The 21,197-nt window shown below is 33.3% G+C and overlaps 1 protein-coding gene across 1 annotated transcript; it reads right to left on the bottom strand.

Moving 5' to 3' along the window:
* Positions 1-10,584: 10,584 nt before the first annotated feature.
* LOTGIDRAFT_53984 (hypothetical protein) lies at positions 10,585-16,722 on the bottom strand (the record flags this gene model as incomplete). The annotated part of the gene is made up of 6 exons (XM_009046765.1): positions 10,585-10,645; positions 11,275-11,454; positions 11,848-11,896; positions 12,168-12,294; positions 12,671-12,809; positions 16,508-16,722. Coding segments are annotated over 6 exons (771 nt in total), but the record flags the coding sequence as incomplete, so codon positions are not given.
* Between the last annotated feature and the right edge of the window lie 4,475 nt (positions 16,723-21,197).

Below are 21,197 nucleotides of genomic sequence, written 5' to 3'. Positions count from 1 at the left end.
TTTTCCTGCTCGGTAGACCGTCAGCACTTGGAAAAACACGCCAAAGCAAAGGAAAAACGATTACAGCAAAAATGCATGTTGCCTATAGGCCTCATAGAGCGAAAATGCCATGACCTAACTTTGCCAAATGGAGTTATTTTGCCCAAGTGTTGGGTCTTTTCCTGCTCGGTAGACCGTCAGCACTTGGAAAAACACGCCAAAGCAAAGGAAAAACGATTACAGCAAAAATGCATGTTGCCTATAGGCCTCATAGAGCGAAAATGCCATGACCTCACTTTGCCAAATGGAGTTATTTTGCCCAAGTGTTGGGTCTTTTCCTGCTCGGTAGACCGTCAGCACTTGGAAAAACACGCCAAAGCAAAGGAAAAACGATTACAGCAAAAATGCATGTTGCCTATAGGCCTCATAGAGCGAAAATGCCATGACCTAACTTTGCCAAATGGAGTTATTTTGCCCAAGTGTTGGGTCTTTTCCTGCTCGGTAGACCGTCAGCACTTGGAAAAACACGCCAAAGCAAAGGAAAAACGATTACAGCAAAAATGCATGTTGCCTATAGGCCTCATAGAGCGAAAATGCCATGACCTAACTTTGCCAAATGGAGTTATTTTGCCCAAGTGTTGGGTCTTTTCCTGCTCGGTAGACCGTCAGCACTTGGAAAAACACACCTAAGCAAAGGAAAAACGATTACAGCAAAAATGCACGTTTCCTTTAGGCCTTATAGAGCGAAAATGCCATGACCCAACTTTGCCAAATGGAGTTATTTTGCCCAAGTGTTGGGTCTTTTCCTGCTCGGTAGACCGTCAGCACTTGGAAAAACACACCTAAACAAGGGGAAAACGATTACAGCAAAAATGCATGTTTCCTATAGGCCTTATAGAGCGAAAATGCCATGACCCAACTTTGCCAAATGGAGTTATTTTGCCCAAGTGTTGGGTCTTTTCCTGCTCGGTAGACCGTCAGCACTTGGAAAAACACACCTAAGCAAAGGAAAAACGATTACAGCAAAAATGCACGTTTCCTTTAGGCCTTATAGAGCGAAAATGCCATGACCCAACTTTGCCAATTGGAGTTATTTTGCCCAAGTGTTGGGTCTTTTCCTGCTCGGTAGACCGCCAGCGCTTGGAAAAACACACCTAAGCAAAGGAAAAACGATTACAGCAAAAATGCACGTTTCCTTTAGGCCTTATAGAGCGAAAATGCCATGACCCAACTTTGCCAAATGGAGTTATTTTGCCCAAGTGTTGGGTCTTTTCCTGCTCGGTAGACCGTCAGCACTTGGAAAAACACACCTAAGCAAAGGAAAAACGATTACAGCAAAAATGCACGTTTCCTTTAGGCCTTATAGAGCGAAAATGCCATGACCCAACTTTGCCAAATGGAGTTATTTTGCCCAAGTGTTGGGTCTTTTCCTGCTCGGTAGACCGTCAGCACTTGGAAAAACACACCTAAGCAAAGGAAAAACGATTACAGCAAAAATGCACGTTTCCTTTAGGCCTTATAGAGCGAAAATGCCATGACCCAACTTTGCCAAATGGAGTTATTTTGCCCAAGTGTTGGGTCTTTTCCTGCTCGGTAGACCGTCAGCACTTGGAAAAACACACCTAAGCAAAGGAAAAACGATTACAGCAAAAATGCACGTTTCCTTTAGGCCTTATAGAGCGAAAATGCCATGACCCAACTTTGCCAAATGGAGTTATTTTGCCCAAGTGTTGGGTCTTTTCCTGCTCGGTAGACCGTCAGCACTTGGAAAAACACACCTAAGCAAAGGAAAAACGATTACAGCAAAAATGCACGTTTCCTTTAGGCCTTATAGAGCGAAAATGCCATGACCCAACTTTGCCAAATGGAGTTATTTTGCCCAAGTGTTGGGTCTTTTCCTGCTCGGTAGACCGTCAGCACTTGGAAAAACACACCTAAGCAAAGGAAAAACGATTACAGCAAAAATGCACGTTTCCTTTAAGCCTTAGAGAGCGAAAATGCCATGACCCAACTTTGCCAAATGGAGTTATTTTGCCCAAGTGTTGGGTCTTTTCCTGCTCGGTAGACCGTCAGCACTTGGAAAAACACACCTAAGCAAGGGAAAAACGATTACAGCAAAAATGCACGTTTCCTTTAGGCCTTATGATCGAATACGAATGTAGTCCTTGCTATTTCTAGAAATACTCTTTCTCACTCCTTGCTACTTCTAGAAATACTCTTTTTCACTCCCTTTTGGGGTTTTTGCATCCTTACTTCAGACTAGATTTTTATCTAGATTTTGTATAACATGTCTGAAATTGCATTTTTTTAGATTTAGTTAGACTTTGAGAGATTTACCGGCGGAAGGATAATTTTATAAACAATGCCTGGACATTTAAGCGGATGTTGATGAAGTAGTTGTCTACTTTCAGTTTGACTACTTTAAGTTTTTCATAGTCATGATATATTGAATTTGTGTCCAGAAACTAAGTATTGTTGTAGGAACCACTTTTGTAATAACGACCAGTTTTGTAATAGCTCACCATTTTTGTAATAAAATCAACCGCTTTTGTAATACTTACCAGTTTTGTAATAACATGTGCCCATTCTTGTAATAAAGTTAGGTCACCACTTTTGTTATAAGCTCGCCAGCTTTTGTAATACTATCAAGGGTCACCACTCTTGTAGTAAAGCTTCCCCACTTTTGTAACAGCCAAGTTTATTACAAAAGTGGGTAACCGATAGTAGTTTATTACAAAGGTGGTCAGGCTTCATGTCAGCCTTAAAATTAGGAATGAGCAGCATCCAACGGTATGCAGTCATTTAGGCACAGATTTTTTAAGCACACCTCATTTAGACACAGTACTTTAGGCACACTTCTTTTAGGCACACGGTCAGATAGGCACATGCCATTAACTTTTAGACACAGCGTTATTTAGGCACATTGATTTAGGCACATATTCAATTAGGCACATATTCAATTAGCACATATTCAATTAGGCACATATTCAATTAGGCACACCTTCAATTAGGCTCACTTATATTCAGCACAATTTCATTTAGGCACACCTGGCTATCTGGCTCGAAAGGCGAGGTCATTTCATATATTGTGAGAGAAAGCAAGGGATAGGTCTGGTATTAATTTCACATGTTCAAATTGCATGAAGTGAATGATTTTCCAAGTGGGAGGATGCTACCATATCCCTTTAGAATGGTTTGGTGCCTTCGACACTCGCTTCATTGCCCTAAAGAAAAGACTCAACCCCCCAAATCCAAACATCTGCAGCGGCCAATGTACCAGACCTTTCGGCATTTCAAAATAGTTTGAGGTCGTTTCCTGGTCGTTTTCCTGCTCAGTTCCAGGTCGTTTCACGTTTTCTTTGATCGTTTCTTGGTCAGGTCCCTAAATGAATGTGTGCCTAATTGATGGTGTGCCTAAATGAATATGTGCCTAATTGAAGGTGTGCCTAATTGAATTTGTGCCTAATTGAAGGTGTGCCTAAATGAATATGTGCCTAAAACGAGTGTGCCTAAATGAATAAGTTCCTAAATGAATATGTGCCTAATTGAAGGTATGCCTAAATCACTGTGCCGAAATGACAGTGTGCCGAATATGGGTGTGCCTAAATAGACTGTGCCTAATTGAATATGTGCCTAAATAATGCTGTGCCTATCTGACATGTGCCTAACTGACCGTGTGCCTAAAAGATATGTGCCTAAAGTACTGTGTCTAAATGAGGTGTGCTTAAAAAATCTGTGCCTAAATGACAGTCAACCCATCCAACATCCATCATCAGCGGCATCCATCATCGAACATCCATCATCCGAGATTAGCGGCATCCATCCATCATCGACGGCATCCAAGATTCACCATCCAACATTAGCGGCAACCAACATCCATCATCGGCGGCATCCAACATCCATTCAACATCAGCGGCATCCAACATCGACGGACGTCTATAATAATTTATAAGGTGGTTCCTACACAAGGTATTTTGGTCACGGTAATATGGACAAAAGGTATTTTGGTCACAGTAATATGGACACAAGGTATTTTGGTCACGGTAATACGGGCACAAGGTATTTTGATCACAGTAATACCGACACAAGGTATTTTGATCACAGTAATGTGGGCACCTGGAATTTTTGTCACGGTAATATGGACACAAGGTATTTTGGTCACAGTGATACGGTCACATGCTATTCTGGTCACAGTAATACGACACAAGGAATTTTGGTCACAGTAATATGGGCACATGGTATTTTGATCACAGTAATAAGAACACAAGGTATTTTGGTCACGGTAATATGGACACAAGGTATTTTGGTCACGGTAATATGGACACAAGGTATTTTGATCACAGTAATAAGGACACAAGGTATTTTGATCACAGTAATAAGGACACAAGGTATAATGGTCACAGTAATATGGACACAAGGTATTTTGGTCGCGGCAATACAAACACAAGGTATTTTGGTCACAGTAATACGGGCACAAGGTATTTTTGTCACAGTTATACTGACACAAGGTATTTTGGTCACAGTTATACTGACACAAGGTATTTTGGTCACAGTTATACTGACACAAGGTATTTTGGTCACGGTAATACGGGCACAAGGTATTTTGGTCTCAGTAACACGGGCACATGGTATTTTTGTCACAGTTATACTGACACAGGGTACTTTGGTCACAGTAATACGGGCACATGGTATAATGGTTGCGGTAATACAAACACAAGGTATTTTGGTCACAGTAATACGGGCACATGGTATTTTCGTCACAGTTATACTGACACAAGGTATTTTTGTCACAGTTATACTGAAAGAAGGTATTTTGGTCACAGTTATACTGACACAAGGTATTTTGGTCACAGTTATACTGACACAAGGTATTTTGGTCACAGTAATATGGGCACAAGGTATTTTGGTCACGGTAATATGGACACAAGGTATTTTGGTCACAATAATACTGACACAAGGTATTTTGGTCACAGTAATATGGGCACAAGGTATTTTGGTCACGGTAATATGGACACAAGGTATTTTGGTCACAGTAATATGGACACATGCTATTTTGGTAACAGTAATACGACACAAGGTATGTTGGTCTCAGTAACACGGCCACTCTTAGCAATTACATGACTATCAATTATGACGTATCTTGACCATCCCCCTTCCAAAAGTGCTTGCCGCTGGAATAGCCTCTTGTTGGATCGTATTATAGGATGAACCCTCCAGAGAGAGTCTGTTAGCTGTTTGATGCTATCATTGGCCGACAGCATCACAAGAACAACTGTCTGAATTGGGCCTTAAGATATTTATAGATATATTATGATATAACTTCTATTAAAAAATTACAACAGAGCAGGATAGGTCATCTCCACTTTTATTTCGGATCGCGGATCAATGGTGACATTCGGTCTGGACAATTTGTCATCATCATTAAGCTGAATAAGGGTAACCAAAAACACTAGTTTTGGAACGTTTTAATATAAAACTGATAGTTGAAGTTTACATAGTTGATGAAAAACAGCACCATTATGACATATCAAAGCAATGAAATTGTTTCTTAAAATAACATGTACAAATAAGCAGGATCAAAATTTACAATTTTTAACCAAGCAGTTGAATATCAATGGATGAATTAATGTTACTTCTTTATGAGAAACTTACTTACCCACAATGAAAAGAGTAGTATAATTTTCTAATAAAATGCAGTAAATATGATACCTACCCTGTTTGTCTGCATCATTTAAAATATGTTCATACTAATTTCTTAAAAGGTTAAGTTCAGTTACGTATTGCAGATTTTCTTACTTTATAAAACAAGTTCAATGATGTTGATAATCACGACTTAAAGTGATGCGAAGAACACAGCAGTATTATGTGTTGAAAGAGAATTTCCTCAACAAATATTGAAGATGATGTCTTTCTAGTAGTTTTTGAAGCTTTTTTTTTAGCTGATAGCAGGTACAAAGTTTCTACTGAGAAGTATTTTCCACTGGAAATGAAAATAATAAAAATCTATCTAAAGCTAGTTAATTATCTACATTCATTAAAAATCAATATTCAAATTAAATTAATGATATAAAAATATACACCATGTTTTATATTTACATTTTATACAATTATATTATTTATAATTTGATTATATAATATATAAGTCTTTAATTCTCATTTTTATTTTTCCACTCTGAAATCTGAAGACATTTAGTAGAACTGCATCAAGTTAAAGCAGCATCAAGTTAATTTTTTTTCAAAGAAGGATGTTGAAGATAAAAAATATCATGAGGTAACCAACAGAAAAAAATCTGGCTGTGGTTGTCTATGATTTATAAAATTTCTACTGAAATGGTAATCTAGAATTGAATTTTCAAGAACTATCTTTCATTTAGAGGAAATAGTAATATAGATATGAAAATTAAAGAAAATATAAGGAAGAAATAAGTAAATGTTACAAGGAAAACAACTTAGGTTCACAATTAAGGATCCTTTCTACCAGCTGGTACTGTAGGCATTGTTGTTTCCCGCATTCACCTAATTGTGTCATAATAATACCTTAAATAAACATACTACCAGAGAGCCTTTTGGTAAGTGATATAGATAACAAAACTAGTAGCTATTTTTGACTACATTCCTTTAAGACAGTAGTTAAATAACTGCATTAAACTAAGGAGTCAAATATCTACATGTCCCCATTTTTTAATGTTTTATATCGGTAGGCAAAATATTTACAAATCATACAATTATAAATTAAATCTACAATTACAAATTTATTATACAGCTATATACAAAAACTTTTGTGTATATCTATGTTTGTATTGATTGTACTATCTATTGACAATTAAATACATACAATTTTACCTATTCACATACTTTAAGTAGATGATTAGAAAAAGAAAACACTTAAAAATCATTCTGTGGCACTATAGAACAGAAACTTTCCAAAATGTTCGTATTATATTATTCAATTTAACTGCACTAACAGTACTCTGCCACTATAGGTTAAGCCTACATGCATGTGCCTTCATAACATTACTTAACAGCAATTCTACTAATGCTTGTCTAGGTTATCACAATAATTCAAATACATACACATTACATTGTTGAATAAAAAGATCTCAAAAATAATTTACTAATGATGATGATGATAATGGTAAAAATATGATGAAGTTGGCTGATTTAGCATGCAATATTTTGTAACAGTTATCATTTTAGTAAAACATATATAATATATATTCTATTATATGAAAAAAATACCTAAAGCTAGATGATATCATTAGTATCCTTTGAAGAAGGTTTGGATTTAGTCAATAATATTTACAATAAGGACTCTCGGCTATGATGTTCAGTTTACTATCAAGTGTTCTGGCAAGGTGAGAAGAACCAGTCTAACTAGAAGTGCTAATGACACTAATAATTGATAAAGTGTGGTCAAAATCAGGCAAATCAGCACATATTTCATTGAACTGCTTTTAGTAGAAATTTGTAAAAATATTTTGTATCAAGAGAGGGCTACTACAAAAGACAACATTTAAAGCCAATGACAATTAGCTGGAAAAATTGGAATAGCTGGAATTAAATTAACCAAAATGTGGTCTTTATGTTCCCTAGATTTAAAGTTTCCTGATAATTAAATTTGACAATCTATAATCACAATTCACAATACCATCATTGAATATAAAACAGTTGAGTTATCTCTGGCAAAATTTATCAGATTTATTCGCGATCTGAAGGTATATACAATAAAATCAAACAATGTTTTATCCAATAGAGAATTGTGAATTATGTTTAAGTCATTGGGAATAATGATGATGTTGATGGTGATGGTGGTGGTGGTGGTGGTGTAGATTTTCGGTGTAAAAATTGAGATCTTGTGTTATGATATTCATTAATATGGGATGTTAGTTTTCATTCCTTTAAAATCCACTCTAAAGTGGACATAAACCTTGTTTCATTCTTAGCTGAGACTTTATTTAATTTGTAACAGTGCTGTTTCTGAAGATGACTTTGGTTCTTTGATAAATGTTTTAAGGCTGTTTACTTGTATCTCATCAGGTGTTACAGCATAATGATTTAGTATCCTTGCCCAAAATAATGCCACTAATAAGGTCTTTCTTTCTTTTCAATAAAAAAATTGTCTTTTGCAAAACTTACAGCTAGAACAGAAAAGGATATAGTTTGAGGAATGAAGGAATGAATTCAATTTCTATTTGAACCTAACCTTATTTTTCATCCAATCGGCATTGAATAAATTTTATTCTTAAAAATTTCTTATCACATGACATTTTGCTTTGTTAGCTTAGGTTTTAATTAAGTTAGAATTTTAATTAAAGAAAATTGGTACCAAAATTATGTGAGTTGGCTTGGTGTCATCTTATGTTAGTATTTACAAAGTTCTCAGAAAAACCAGGCATAATTTTCAATCAATTGGTATTAAGATTTAGTTTGACTGTCTAAAAGAAAAGACTTTAGTTTTATAGAATTACTACCATCTGTCATTGTGAGATAATAATTCTGCTCACATAATCTAATATTTTACTAAATTGGTAGATCCAACACAATTTCGAACTTTAAGAAATTTAGAACAAATCTCAACCAACTGTAGATAGAGAATTAGGCGTGGTTTTTCCATTCTTTATTATGCATATTAAACCTGGGTGTATTTTGAGGTACTTTAAATTAATGCATAAATTATAATATATAATGTGTTTGAAATACCACATCATGTTTTACTTACAATGAACAAAACTTAGATTCCCACAAGAATTAAAATAATTTCTGATCCTGGGAGTGTTCTAGCAGTCATTATCTAAAGATACTTGATGTTAAAAAATGTCCTGATTCACATCAATAGGCTTGAAAACATCTTTACAATACCTTTTTCATATGGTTTTGCTCAGTTTCAAACAGAAAGAGTTGTATATCAAACACATCATATAGTGTTCGATGTTTATATATACAATGCTTTATGAAACAACATACTGTTAGTCATTCTTGATATTAGTTTGGCCATTGATGTTTCAAAATCTACTCTCAATTCAAGTCTGCAGAGTTCTGAGTTTGTATTTAAATTTACACTTGGTCGATCTGTAAGACAAACAGCAACCAGTAAATAAACTCTCCTTTACTTTCAAACCTTTCAATCTTCCACACAGAAATTTGTAAGATATGAACTATTTCAATAAAATAAATTATCCTTATAACCAATTCTTAAGACTTTAATGGGTTTTTTTTACTATTCAAAAAGATATTTCTAAATTTTGTAAGGTTTAGCGATTTGTATAATCTTATTTTTTTCTCATAATTTCACTGATATAGTGCTATAATTTATTGAATCATTCAAATGAAATAACATTCCTCAGTTCATCAGCTTCAGGGAGGGATAATAAATCTTATGTAAAAAAGTTCTTGAAGGTGCCCTCACACTATAGTGATTACCAGTTGTGTATGGTTGTGAATAATGAGTGATCATAAGTAATGAACACTACTCAGTTGCACGAGAGTTGCAACCACTTATGACCGATTTTCTAATTTGTAACCATCAGAACTGGTGATTGCTAAGGGGTGAGGGCTCCTTCAGCTACCAGAGATATGGATAAGGCCTCTGATAAGCATTCTCAATCTATCAATCTATGAACTTGATTGCATCTTTAACCAGCATTAAACAATTTGGACTGAGAAAAGATCGTCATTAATTTATATTAACAGTCTTAATTATTGATTGGTATTAGGTGTTATCGTGTCGCTTATAAAAGTTACTTCATCTACACAATTAAACTCTTTCTGAACTGTAGAGGGCTGTGTTTCTATATCTCCATTTTCACTTTTACGTCTTTTAACAGGTATTTCCATAGATCTACGTTTAAATGATTCGTCTTTGTCTTTATTTTTAATACTCTCCGATCCAATACGACCTGGTAGTGAGTTACGTTGTGTACGTGAATTACACACTATTTTAATATCACTTCCATTAAAAGGATTGTGTAGTATGTTTTCAACAGAGTTCAATGAGTCAGCTCCTATTTCAAGTCCATTTGCGTTACCTATAAACTGTTTTTGTTCATTGGTAGGACTGGATAATTCAGTCTTTTTCTCAAAATTTTCCGAAAACTTAGTTATTTCTGATTGTTCATTTACTAAATCTTTAAGGGGACTGATACTGCCTTTTAGGCGAGGGGAAACTGTGGGTTTGAGAACTATCACCTTATTTACAGAGTATGTCACTTTAGAGACTGATTTTTCCACATTTTTATTATTTTCATTTATATGTAAAACAGTTTCTTCTGAAGTATATCGTGCGCTCTCATAGATATCACAATTTTTGGGAGCCGGATGTTTTTCATTATCAAAACCCTCATCTGATTTCAACTCTGAACCAATGTCCAATATTCCTGGGGAATTTTCCTTCTCCACAAAAACTTCTCTCTTACTTGATGTAGATGGAGAGTCAACTGTATTGTTCTCAGTGTTAGTATTATCTACATTACTTATAATATCTGCATCTATATCAGAAAGATTATCACAAATATTTTCGTTGTTATCTGACATTGAATCCTCTTCGGAGATATCTGCGTTGCAATTGGTAACCGGTGGAAGATTTTGGAGGGTAGGTGGAAGATTTGATTGAATAACGTAAGATTTTAACCATGGGTGTTCAAGGCACTGACGAGCTGTTAATCTTTTCCTACAAAATAATATAATATCATACACATTCAGATATTTATCAATGTTGGTTCAACTGAAGAAAAGGGTACTAATGATTTGTCTATTGAAGCAAAAACAGCCTAGAAATGAAATGAAATGAATGGAGTTTTATGTCCTACTTTTCTGCACCATGTGGGCTAATGAAGATGGGCAACGCCATGCAGGGTGCGATGAGGGAAATTTTGCCAGGACAACGGCATTAGCCTGCTCTTTTTTCGATTTCCAACTGTCGAGGGATCTTTAACATGCACAACCTGTAGCACACAGGGCCTCGGTTTATTGTCCCATCCGAACGACTAGACGCTTTTTCCATGTCAGCCCCTCTTACCTGCATCACTGACAGGGGGAAAACGGGTTGAAAAATCTGAAGGTATTATCTCGACCTATGCCGGGATTGAACCCTGGACCCTCAGGTTAGCGAGCAAGCCTCTAACTCACTGAGAAAAACAGCCTAGAAAGACTTCAAGTAAAATGTATCATTATGTCCTACTTTCTTGTATCTTATTTTCCCAGTAATGGAAATAGTCCTTGGTCAAAAACAACTGGCTGAATTGGATTGAGTGAGGTTATTATACTATATCTATTTGAGATGTTTAAGCCGTGAAATACCTTGAATTTTTAACTAGAAGTTTTGAGATGAAATCTTTACAATGCTCTGATTTATCGTCAAATAGTTCTTCTGGAAAATCGAGTTTAACTGTTGAGATATTACAGAATGTTTCTTGTTGGTTATCACCAGCAAACGGAGAGAAAGCTGTTAACATGACATAGGTTAATACTCCCATACTCCTGTAAATATATCATAAACAATTTACTTTAATATAATATAATATAATCACACTCTGTACTTCAACTAACATTTTACTGTTTCATGTCTTTCTTATCTAATGAAATGAAATAAAATAAAACAGTTATGCATTTTATTGAATATATAACAAAAAGAAAAAGTTGACTCTTGTGCAGTATTCAAAGCGTATCTAGCAGAAATATGCAGACCTGTCTCACCACTGGGATATAAGCTATGAAGCATTACGTAAAATTGAGGACATGTTGTATATCAACAATGGCTTGATTAAATTCAAACGGCACCCTCTCACCCACTTCCAAGATATAATCTTAGAAGCACTTTAATGGCTGTATAGAATTAAAATATCAAAAAGAAATACACATTTAAATACTAACCACATATCAGTTTGAATGTCTAGTGGTTCATAATCTAACACTTCTGGTGCTGAAAGATAGAAAATTTAAACAAATTAATCAGATTGTGTTAAAAAAAAATACACATTTTTCAAACCTTTAGGCAGATTTCAAGATAACTTATAATAACTATAATATTAATACAACTATAATCAAATCTTCAGATTATATTAATCATAAGAATTGATTTAATCCAAAATATATTATTAACATAAACCCAAGGTCAGGTGTTATATAATAAGTTATAATAACAGTATTTATTATACACCATTAGTATATCATTATTAGTATAAAACACATACCAACATAATCAGCTGTGCCTATTATATCTCTTATGTCTTCACCTTTATGAACTAAACAAGCAAAACCTAAATCACAGATCTTTATATTACCATGGGGAAATGGCTTCGTTAACAGAATATTCTGGGGCTGAAAAGAAACAAAACAAGTTTTAGCTATGGTTGAATAGAGATCATCGTAACTGTATTTTAGACAATAGTAGTTTAAAATTTGGTTTTTTCCATATCTTTGGACTTTGGTAACAATCTTTCAAATGCAAAGCAACTTTAAAAGCTTGGTCATACAACTTTTTGGAAAAGGAAATCATAAAATAATTGACGGATATGACCTGACTAATTTCACTAATATCTGAACAATTTTTAAGTCAGATCATATTTGATATTAGGCGATCAACATCATGACTCAGAGGAAGAGGTACTTGGGATCAGTTTACCTACTAAGTACAAATCACTTGGCTCTAGTCTGATATATTTGTACCAACAATGACTAATTTATAAATACTCACCTTCAAGTCAAGATGGACTATTTTCTGTTCATGTAAAAACACCAAACCCTCTAGAATCTGGATGACTAACTTCACCACATCTTGTTCTTGAAATGATTCTTCTATAACACATTCATGGAACAACTCTCCTCCTTCACAACTGAAATTATAGAAAAATCTAATATTATTTCATATATTTGGAAATAAATATTCTCAAAATTAATACCCAGGAAATTCAGAAAGATGAAAAAAGAGAAACAACCATTTCTTTTTTTTACAGGAATAACAACTAAGATTCTCAAAGATTCTGGCTGGTCATGAACAGCTTAGATGACTGGCATAATAGTTGAAAGATTATGAAGTCACTGACCCTGTTTTGAACCCATAATGACCATCATTTGTTCAAGTTCAATGTAACCAAACAAATGATGTCAGGATTATAAATTTCTAACCAACTGCAACATTTATCAGAAGGATGAAATTTTACATGAGCTGATCATATTGCAGCTCATTTTATTTTTTGTCTCTTTCTATAATACCTGTAATCTGACAGAAATTAAACAAACATTCATATGAGTTGAAAGGGTTAATAGGAAAAGAGAATGAAATATGAGATTAAGGCTGAGTATAGTAAAATACATTATAATGAATGTAGAATAATTACGTAGGTCGTGAGAACCAACAACTCTGCATTCTTACATTAATTAAATAACTTAATCATGTTCCTATGTCTCTACATTTCTAATTATATTCTTTTATATATACTGAGGAAGTCTGCATAACAACATGTTTCAGGTCCTGTTTTATATTATTTATACATACATAAGAAATGAAATATATGAAATGCCCCTTCTAATCTAATCAAAGAAAACTTATTTTTTTAGGAATAATTGTGATTGGAAATAGATGATTCTTAAAACTTTGGTAGCTAATTAGAAGTCTTAGAAAAATAATATGCAAAGAATGGAGTTTCAAGTCTGACATGTTTAATCAATATATGTAAAGTGAATTGTAACTTAATCTTGAAAATTAAAACTATGCCCTTTGATTAGTTTTATTCTAAAGGAATCTAAGCAATTTAGAAGAGAAAATTACAGACCAACTGGATAATGGATTTCTTATGTGGAAAGTGATACAATGAAAAGTAGTTAGATGCTCGGAATCCCTTGCACAAATTTAGTCATACATTTATTTTGCACTGGAGTAAGCCTGTTGTCAAACCATTGCAAAATCAAACTTTGATTTCTGATGAAAGGTTGAGCTTAAAGAAGAAACTGGGTTTTCCTAAACTGCATTGCACCACTATCTTGATTGTTGTCTACTAGACAATTAGACTATACAGGTAGTAGTTCTGATATTCAGCCTGTTGTCAATTTTCAACCTTTATCGAAGATTTTAATCTGTGGGACATTAGACTATCACCAGTGATTTAGTGAGAATATTAATATTGTCAATAATTACTGTAAGTGACAGGTCATTATCTAATCTTATTATGACATGCTGAGTCACTGACAGACTCATAATAATAAATAAACTTATAGTACTATAACACTAGAACCGGCTGATTTAAACACTGTCCACTAATAGACTTGAGTGATTTAATATCCAGTAGTATTTCACTATAACCAACTGAGTTTAACAACAGTGTCCACTCACAGACTTCCCAGCAATTTAACCAAAAAGGGAAACCATTTTGAATATCTGATTGAAAACCAAAAGGTCCAATGAAGTCTATTAGCAATTTAAACTAATGTCCAGTACTTTGTCACTATGACAGGCATTAAAATTTGTCCAAATCAAGACTCAAATTCAATCATTGATGTGGACAAAGGAATAATTAAATAAATACTGACCATGTCAGTTGTTATCAACTATATAAGACAATGGGTCTGTAGCAGTCACAATGTAGGTTTACAGTGAATGTTTAACTCCCCAGAACTTTAAACTAATACTGTCAAGGTTTTATATTCTGAATCTTAAATATTCAAACAGAGTAAATCCCCTGAGGAACAATATAATAAAACCCAATAATATGCATTTGAAATTAGGCTGGGCATGACCTTTAACCTATGACATACTTTAAAGGAATATAAGGCAGTGGTCAGATCTAGGTCAATTAATTATGACATTTCCTATGGATTCTGTTATAAAAATGGAAACACAATTTGACATAGTTTAACTAATAAAAGTCAACTGGGTGGCTTTGACTATCCTTGACAACCTTTTAAAGTGAGATTGTATATAATCATAATATACAGGGCTTATTTTAAACCTGATTGATGAATTTCTCTGTAATAACTTTACTGTAGACTCAAAACTGAATACAGGCAAGGCCATATATTAAATGGTAAAAAGACAATTTCTACCCAGATGACTACTACTACTACCAGTACTTTAGTCAAGTTACATATACACATGTATCTATGTTACAAATGATCATTAAAACCTTCATGGAAAACAGACATAGTAAATACATGCTTCCAAGATGAAATTTAGATAGAAATGTGTGTTATATCAAGATAACTTGCCAGGCAAGGTAATATAAGCCCACTGGCAGCTTTGATTTTGAAAATAAAAATATTTAGCAGTACAGTAACAATCACCAGTATGAAATATTCAACCTTCAGTCATACACTTCTTTTGAACTATTTATGGCACTGAATAATATTGAGTATGAGTTATTGCCCTTGTTCTTGAAAACGTGTTCAATTCTTTAGCTCGTGAAAACTCTAGAAGACAAATATTCAATCTTCAGCGCGGTACTGAACAATAAAACCAAGTTTTGTCAATATCTGGCAAGAATCATGCCTTCTAGAGTTTTTACGAGCTACAAATTAAAACAAGTTTTCAAGAACAAGGGCAATAACTCGTACTCAATATTTTTCGATTTTTCTGATTTTCAATAGGGTTCATCCTTGGATGATTGCGAACACTCACACCAAGTTTTGTCAAAATTCCATCAAGAATTGTGCCTTCTAGAGTGTTTAGAAGCTAAAATTGAACGCGTTTTCAAGAACAAGGGCAATAACTCATACTCAATATATTTCAATTTTTCTGATTTTCGATAGGGTTTATCCTTGGGTGATTACAAACACTCACACCAAGTTTCATCAAAATCTGTAATGAATTGCACCTTCTAGAGTGTTTACGAGCGTTTCAAGAACAAGGGCAATAACTCATAGTAAATACTTTTTGATTCGTCTGATTTTAAATAGGGTTCATACTTGGGTGATTACAAACAACCATACCAAGTTTCATCAAGAATTGAGTGTTTACGAGCAATTGTGGACGGACGGATGGACGGACGGACATGGGTGACAGCAATATACGCCCCCCATTTCATGTGGGCGTATAAAAATCTACATAATAAAGTTAATCTACCATGTAAAACACCTGGCCTATGAATAACATATTTCTCTTATCATTACCTACATTTCTATCTGTAAACCAGACATAACATGTACAGTCTAACAGAAGGTTTTTTAGGTACCGTACTAAGTCTGTAGAGCACAAAACATATGGCATGATACATTAATGGATAATATTCTTGAATCTAAAACTACATTACCTTAGGTAATATTGTTTTTTATAGTGAAATTTTATATCATCTTTACAATGTTAAGCTGCATCAAATACTTGGAACTTGTTGGTGGCTCTGATTGGCTGATTTAGCTAGCATACAATCCAATGGGTTGCATACCGTTATACAAGTAAATATGATTTCAAGGGTTTCAACATAGTTTATAATAGCCTGACATTGTGAAGATAATATCTTATATGATAATGTTTATAATTGTATTGTCTGAATTATGTTCAATAATTTTTGTAAGAGTTTGAAAAAAGAATACACAAACTTACTATTCTGTTATCAATATGAGCTCTGAAGGAGTTTCATATACTTCTAATAAATCTACCAGTCGGGGATGTGACATGGCCATTTCTAACATAACAACTTCTCGTAAAATCTCTTCCCTTGCACTCTTTCCTTTTCTTCTCTTCTTTATAAACTTAGCTGCTACAACCTCCTTTGTTTCATTGTTAATACATTTCTTAACGACAGCAAACTTTCCCCTGCAATAGAAATAATTCAACAATTACATCTATAACAGAATCTATACAGGATACCTGTAAATGCTTTTGTATTAAAAATGTCCAAATTCCAAATAACCATCTTAAATAGATGCATCTGAACGAACATGAATGATTCATTAGCCAAATCAAGAGCACAGAGATTTATGATCTGATATCACAATTAAATACTTAATGATTCTAACTTTAGAAATGAATATTGCAGTACCATAATCTTATATCATATCAACTGCATTTATGCTATCATTGCAAAATAGTTGTAATAATTTCACACAAAAATTGGAAGCAAAGATGACATTTCTGACAGTGTAGAATGTAGGGGATTTAAACCTGAGCACTACAAACTGAATGGTTCTGAAACTCTGTTTAAATACTAGTATTGGTAATAGTAATATAGTGTATCATTAGCTAATCAGTAATCATATTTCATTTGAATATTTCCTTTATCAGGCCAGCACAATAATTGAAATTTGGCCTACTCTTCAACCATTTGTCACTCTCAAACAACACTTTTTATTTATTTCTAAAATCAGATTTGAATTACAAGAAGACAGCAAGAATGGAATGCAATCTCACACGTCATTTTACATAGGTTCTGGTGAAAATGATATTTTATATGTATTCAGATGTATTTTTTTTTGTAATCTTATAAAACATGTTGTTTACATGTAGCAAGGTGTGAAATCAACCGCCAAAATACATGCAAAATAATATATACAAAGGGCACAATGTCACCTTCAATTCAATTTCGAAATTATAGAGCGCAGTTTAAAAACAGTCCATATTCATACTGAGGTTAAAGTGGGATTGCCTACAATCCTTTCATCCTTATTTTGAATTGTCTAAGATTAATACGTTTTCTTCATAGAAAAAGGAGAATGTAACTTAATTTGTTTGGATACATGTTTCATAATTTATCGAATGTCCATTAAGTTAAAACATAACAGAATCTAATTTTTTTTTTTGGAAGGTTAGAAAAGCAAATGATGCCTATATGAATCCAAGGTAATACTTTTATGTCCTAGATACCCAATATGTAATATGCAAATTAATGTCACTATACATGTATGCCTATCTTATGATATCAAATGTCATTTAAGTTGTGAAAAAGAAATAAATAGTAGGCCACTTTAAAATTAAATGCCTACAATAAAAACCTGATATGACTCGTATGGGTTTATATTTATTTGTCGGCCATGCAGAACGTAAAATGTCATAAAAATCACACTTAAAATCATTTTCTTAACCTTCCTATCAACTAGAATACTGACAGTTATGAATGAATTACACAATGTTTTCAATTTTCTCTTTTCTTTCCTTCATTAAAAATCTGTTTAACTTTTTTAACTTTTAAAACACCCACAATAAATTTTTTGAAAAGAATAGACACACAAATAATATCAATGTCAGAAATGAAGTCATCTAATATGCATTTTAGAAATACATCTACAAAATACAACCTTTTGCTGCGAAAACTTGATCCTAAAGTAAGACAAACTTTTGTGCAATAATTTCTTAAACTTGAACGGTTTTCTGAAGTAAAAATTTTGGCACAATGAGAAATGGCCGATGGCAAAACATCTAGACAATTTTTGTCCTTTTTTTTGTAGTATAAGGTTCTTATAAGCTTAATGTCCTTTTTACAAACCTTTTTAAAAACTAATAAATATATATAAATATACAAAACAATGTTTTATCTCAATATCTTATTACTTAATAAACCAAAACAAATGCAACTAAGTGCATTTCTATCATACAAAATATTATTACAGATCTTACCAAGGATTATAATTGTGTTATGTTATCTGGTGTAATACACACTGTCATACCAAACCACATCATCATATCTTCATAACAAAACTAAATTTGTTTAGAAATTGAGAAATTTATTGTAGCATTAAATCTGTTACTAAAAAGTTTGAAAATTATAACTACTAGTAATAAAACTATACTGTATAGGACATACATTGTGGTATTCCAGTTCCACAGAGATTTATATTAATATTTATAAAACTGTTAACAGAATTTTTGGAAGGCATAGCTTTATTTATTAATTTATATTGGTTTGCAGTCAGTCTTTATTCTAAATTCTATTCCAGACAAATTCATGACTGTTGAAGTCTTCAGAATGCCCAGAACAGAAGGATAAAAGATCAAGAGTGAAAGAGTGAACAGATAAAACACAAACTGTCTGCCATTTCTGTTCAGAATCCGCATTATTACATTTTTACAAAATAGTGTTGACAGTTAAAATAACCTAGCAGACTACCTCTAATTTCTTTTTTTTATCTTGTGTTACAGTCATCATTTCAATGTAACCCAACACCTAGATAAATTGAGAAATGGCTTATCAAAATCTACAATCAGTTGAATTATGGTGGTTCACAATCTCAAAAACCAAAAAGATTTGATTCTGATGAAGATCTTGATACTTCAGAATCGTCAGAAGCTCTCTGGGCTTGTAGTTTTCAAGCTTTCTTGGGGTCGCTATTTGGAAAAGATTGGGAACCTTGGCTCTAGGGCATTCCAGCTCCATTTTAGCTTAAAAGAGACACTGTTAGATATTATGAGTGTTATATCATATTTTTCTACTTTTGAATTTCGCAAAGACTATTTGGAGGGATTTATTTTTTCCTATCATCCCATAAATCAGTCTTGATGCTTCTGAATTGTCTTATGTTACACAAAAATATCATTTTACAAGAAAACAACTACGGTTACAAAGGATCCTTTCTATCAGCTGGTCCTTGATCAAACCTCTTGATATTGATCTATCACAGATTATCCACAAAACCAAGGTCTGCAATCACCCTTATTTAATTTTTACTGGGAAATTAGTCCTAGCACTAGAATATTTATTTGAAACCTGAATATGCTGATGTGAGTTTATGTTTGATATGAACCAGGTAATAAAGATAAAAACTGATGTTTAACACCTGGTTTCCATTACCAAGATGAGGTAAGATACTTGATAAAAGTTCAGTATATAATGACCTACATAATATCATAGTACTACAGGTTCAATCATTGCTATATGTTTTCTTTCAGGTGTAAAACTTTGATATTGAACAAACATTACTTATCAGCACTCATCAGAGCAGTTGATTTGAATGCATTTCTAGCCAAGTCTACTTAATAATCTTTAAATGTTAGCCGCCTTGTTCAACTAAATATCCGACTTGTCTAACATGGATTTTTTACAAGTACAGGCCCTTGTATGAGACATATTTTGCTAAAACTGGAAGCATCTTCTTGACATGCCTCAATATCTATAAGCTTATGTAAATGTCAGGTAGACAAACCTTATATTGTTAGGACATGCCAAACCCAATACATGACATTACCTTTTTTATGCCTGGTTTCTGTAATACTGTACAACTATACTAAAAATATGCTTTGAAAATAATGAAAGATCAGTTCTAGCTATCATCTAAAACAAGCGGGTCTGGTTAATTAAATTTGTATCTGATTTCCCCATTGTAATAAAGTCTGATATCTGGTATTGACTATATAGTAATGTTGTAGAATATGTTCTAAAGCCTTATAAACACCAGAAAAAAGACTGAATCTCAGGATATATTTTAGCTTGATACAGAACCAGAGTGTTTCTCTACAGAGCAGTATATACTGGCCAATAAAACTAGCTCATGTGATCAAGACTTCAATACGGCACTTGAGATAAATCTAGCAATATTCAAGTGGTTTGTAAATTGAAGAAGGAAAAACAGCTCATGTTACTTCCTTCATAGCTAATAATATCAGGTCCTCAGGAAAAATATCAGCCACTTCCTTAGTTCTTACTTAGAATATAGATTGGTCTGATTTAATCTTTACCTTGTACAATAAATTCCAGTCTTAATGTAGAATAGCTGGTTTACAAAGGACAAAGGAAATCTAAATTAATGACCAAATGTAATATTAGTTTTTGATATAAATGTTACACATGACAATAGCACAATTTGTAACAAAATAATATTCAAGTAATGGACTTGCACCTTTCAAATCAGCTTTAACTTGAGTTAAGGTGTGCATTGACAATATATGAAAATATGATTCCATACTAACTGTTTATTCAACCTTATTATTATACATTAATCAAATTAATATTCCAATACAATCTGAAATCACTGACAAAGCAGGAAATTTTAACTCAGACCTAAAAATATCTTTCATCACACAGCAAAACTAAATTTTGCTAACTGCTTAAATCTAATTATCTCATGGAAAAAAATAACATGTATCGGTACCAGTACCTATCAAACAGTAAGCATGCTTGCAGATCCAAAGGTCAATCAATGAGGTAGACCTGAAAGCCTAAATTAAACCAAACAGCTAATAATGCAAAAAATACATTTGACTTTAGAATCCATATCAAAATACACATATTTACAATTTATTAAAACAGTCAAAGATCCATATCAGTAATGTGTTTGATATTTTTGAAAAGATGAATATGTTA

The sequence above is a fragment of the Lottia gigantea genome, assembly GCF_000327385.1.
Source record: "Lottia gigantea unplaced genomic scaffold LOTGIsca_106, whole genome shotgun sequence".
Lineage (NCBI taxonomy): Eukaryota > Metazoa > Mollusca > Gastropoda > Lottiidae > Lottia > Lottia gigantea.
This window is presented reverse-complemented; position numbering and strand designations above follow the sequence as displayed.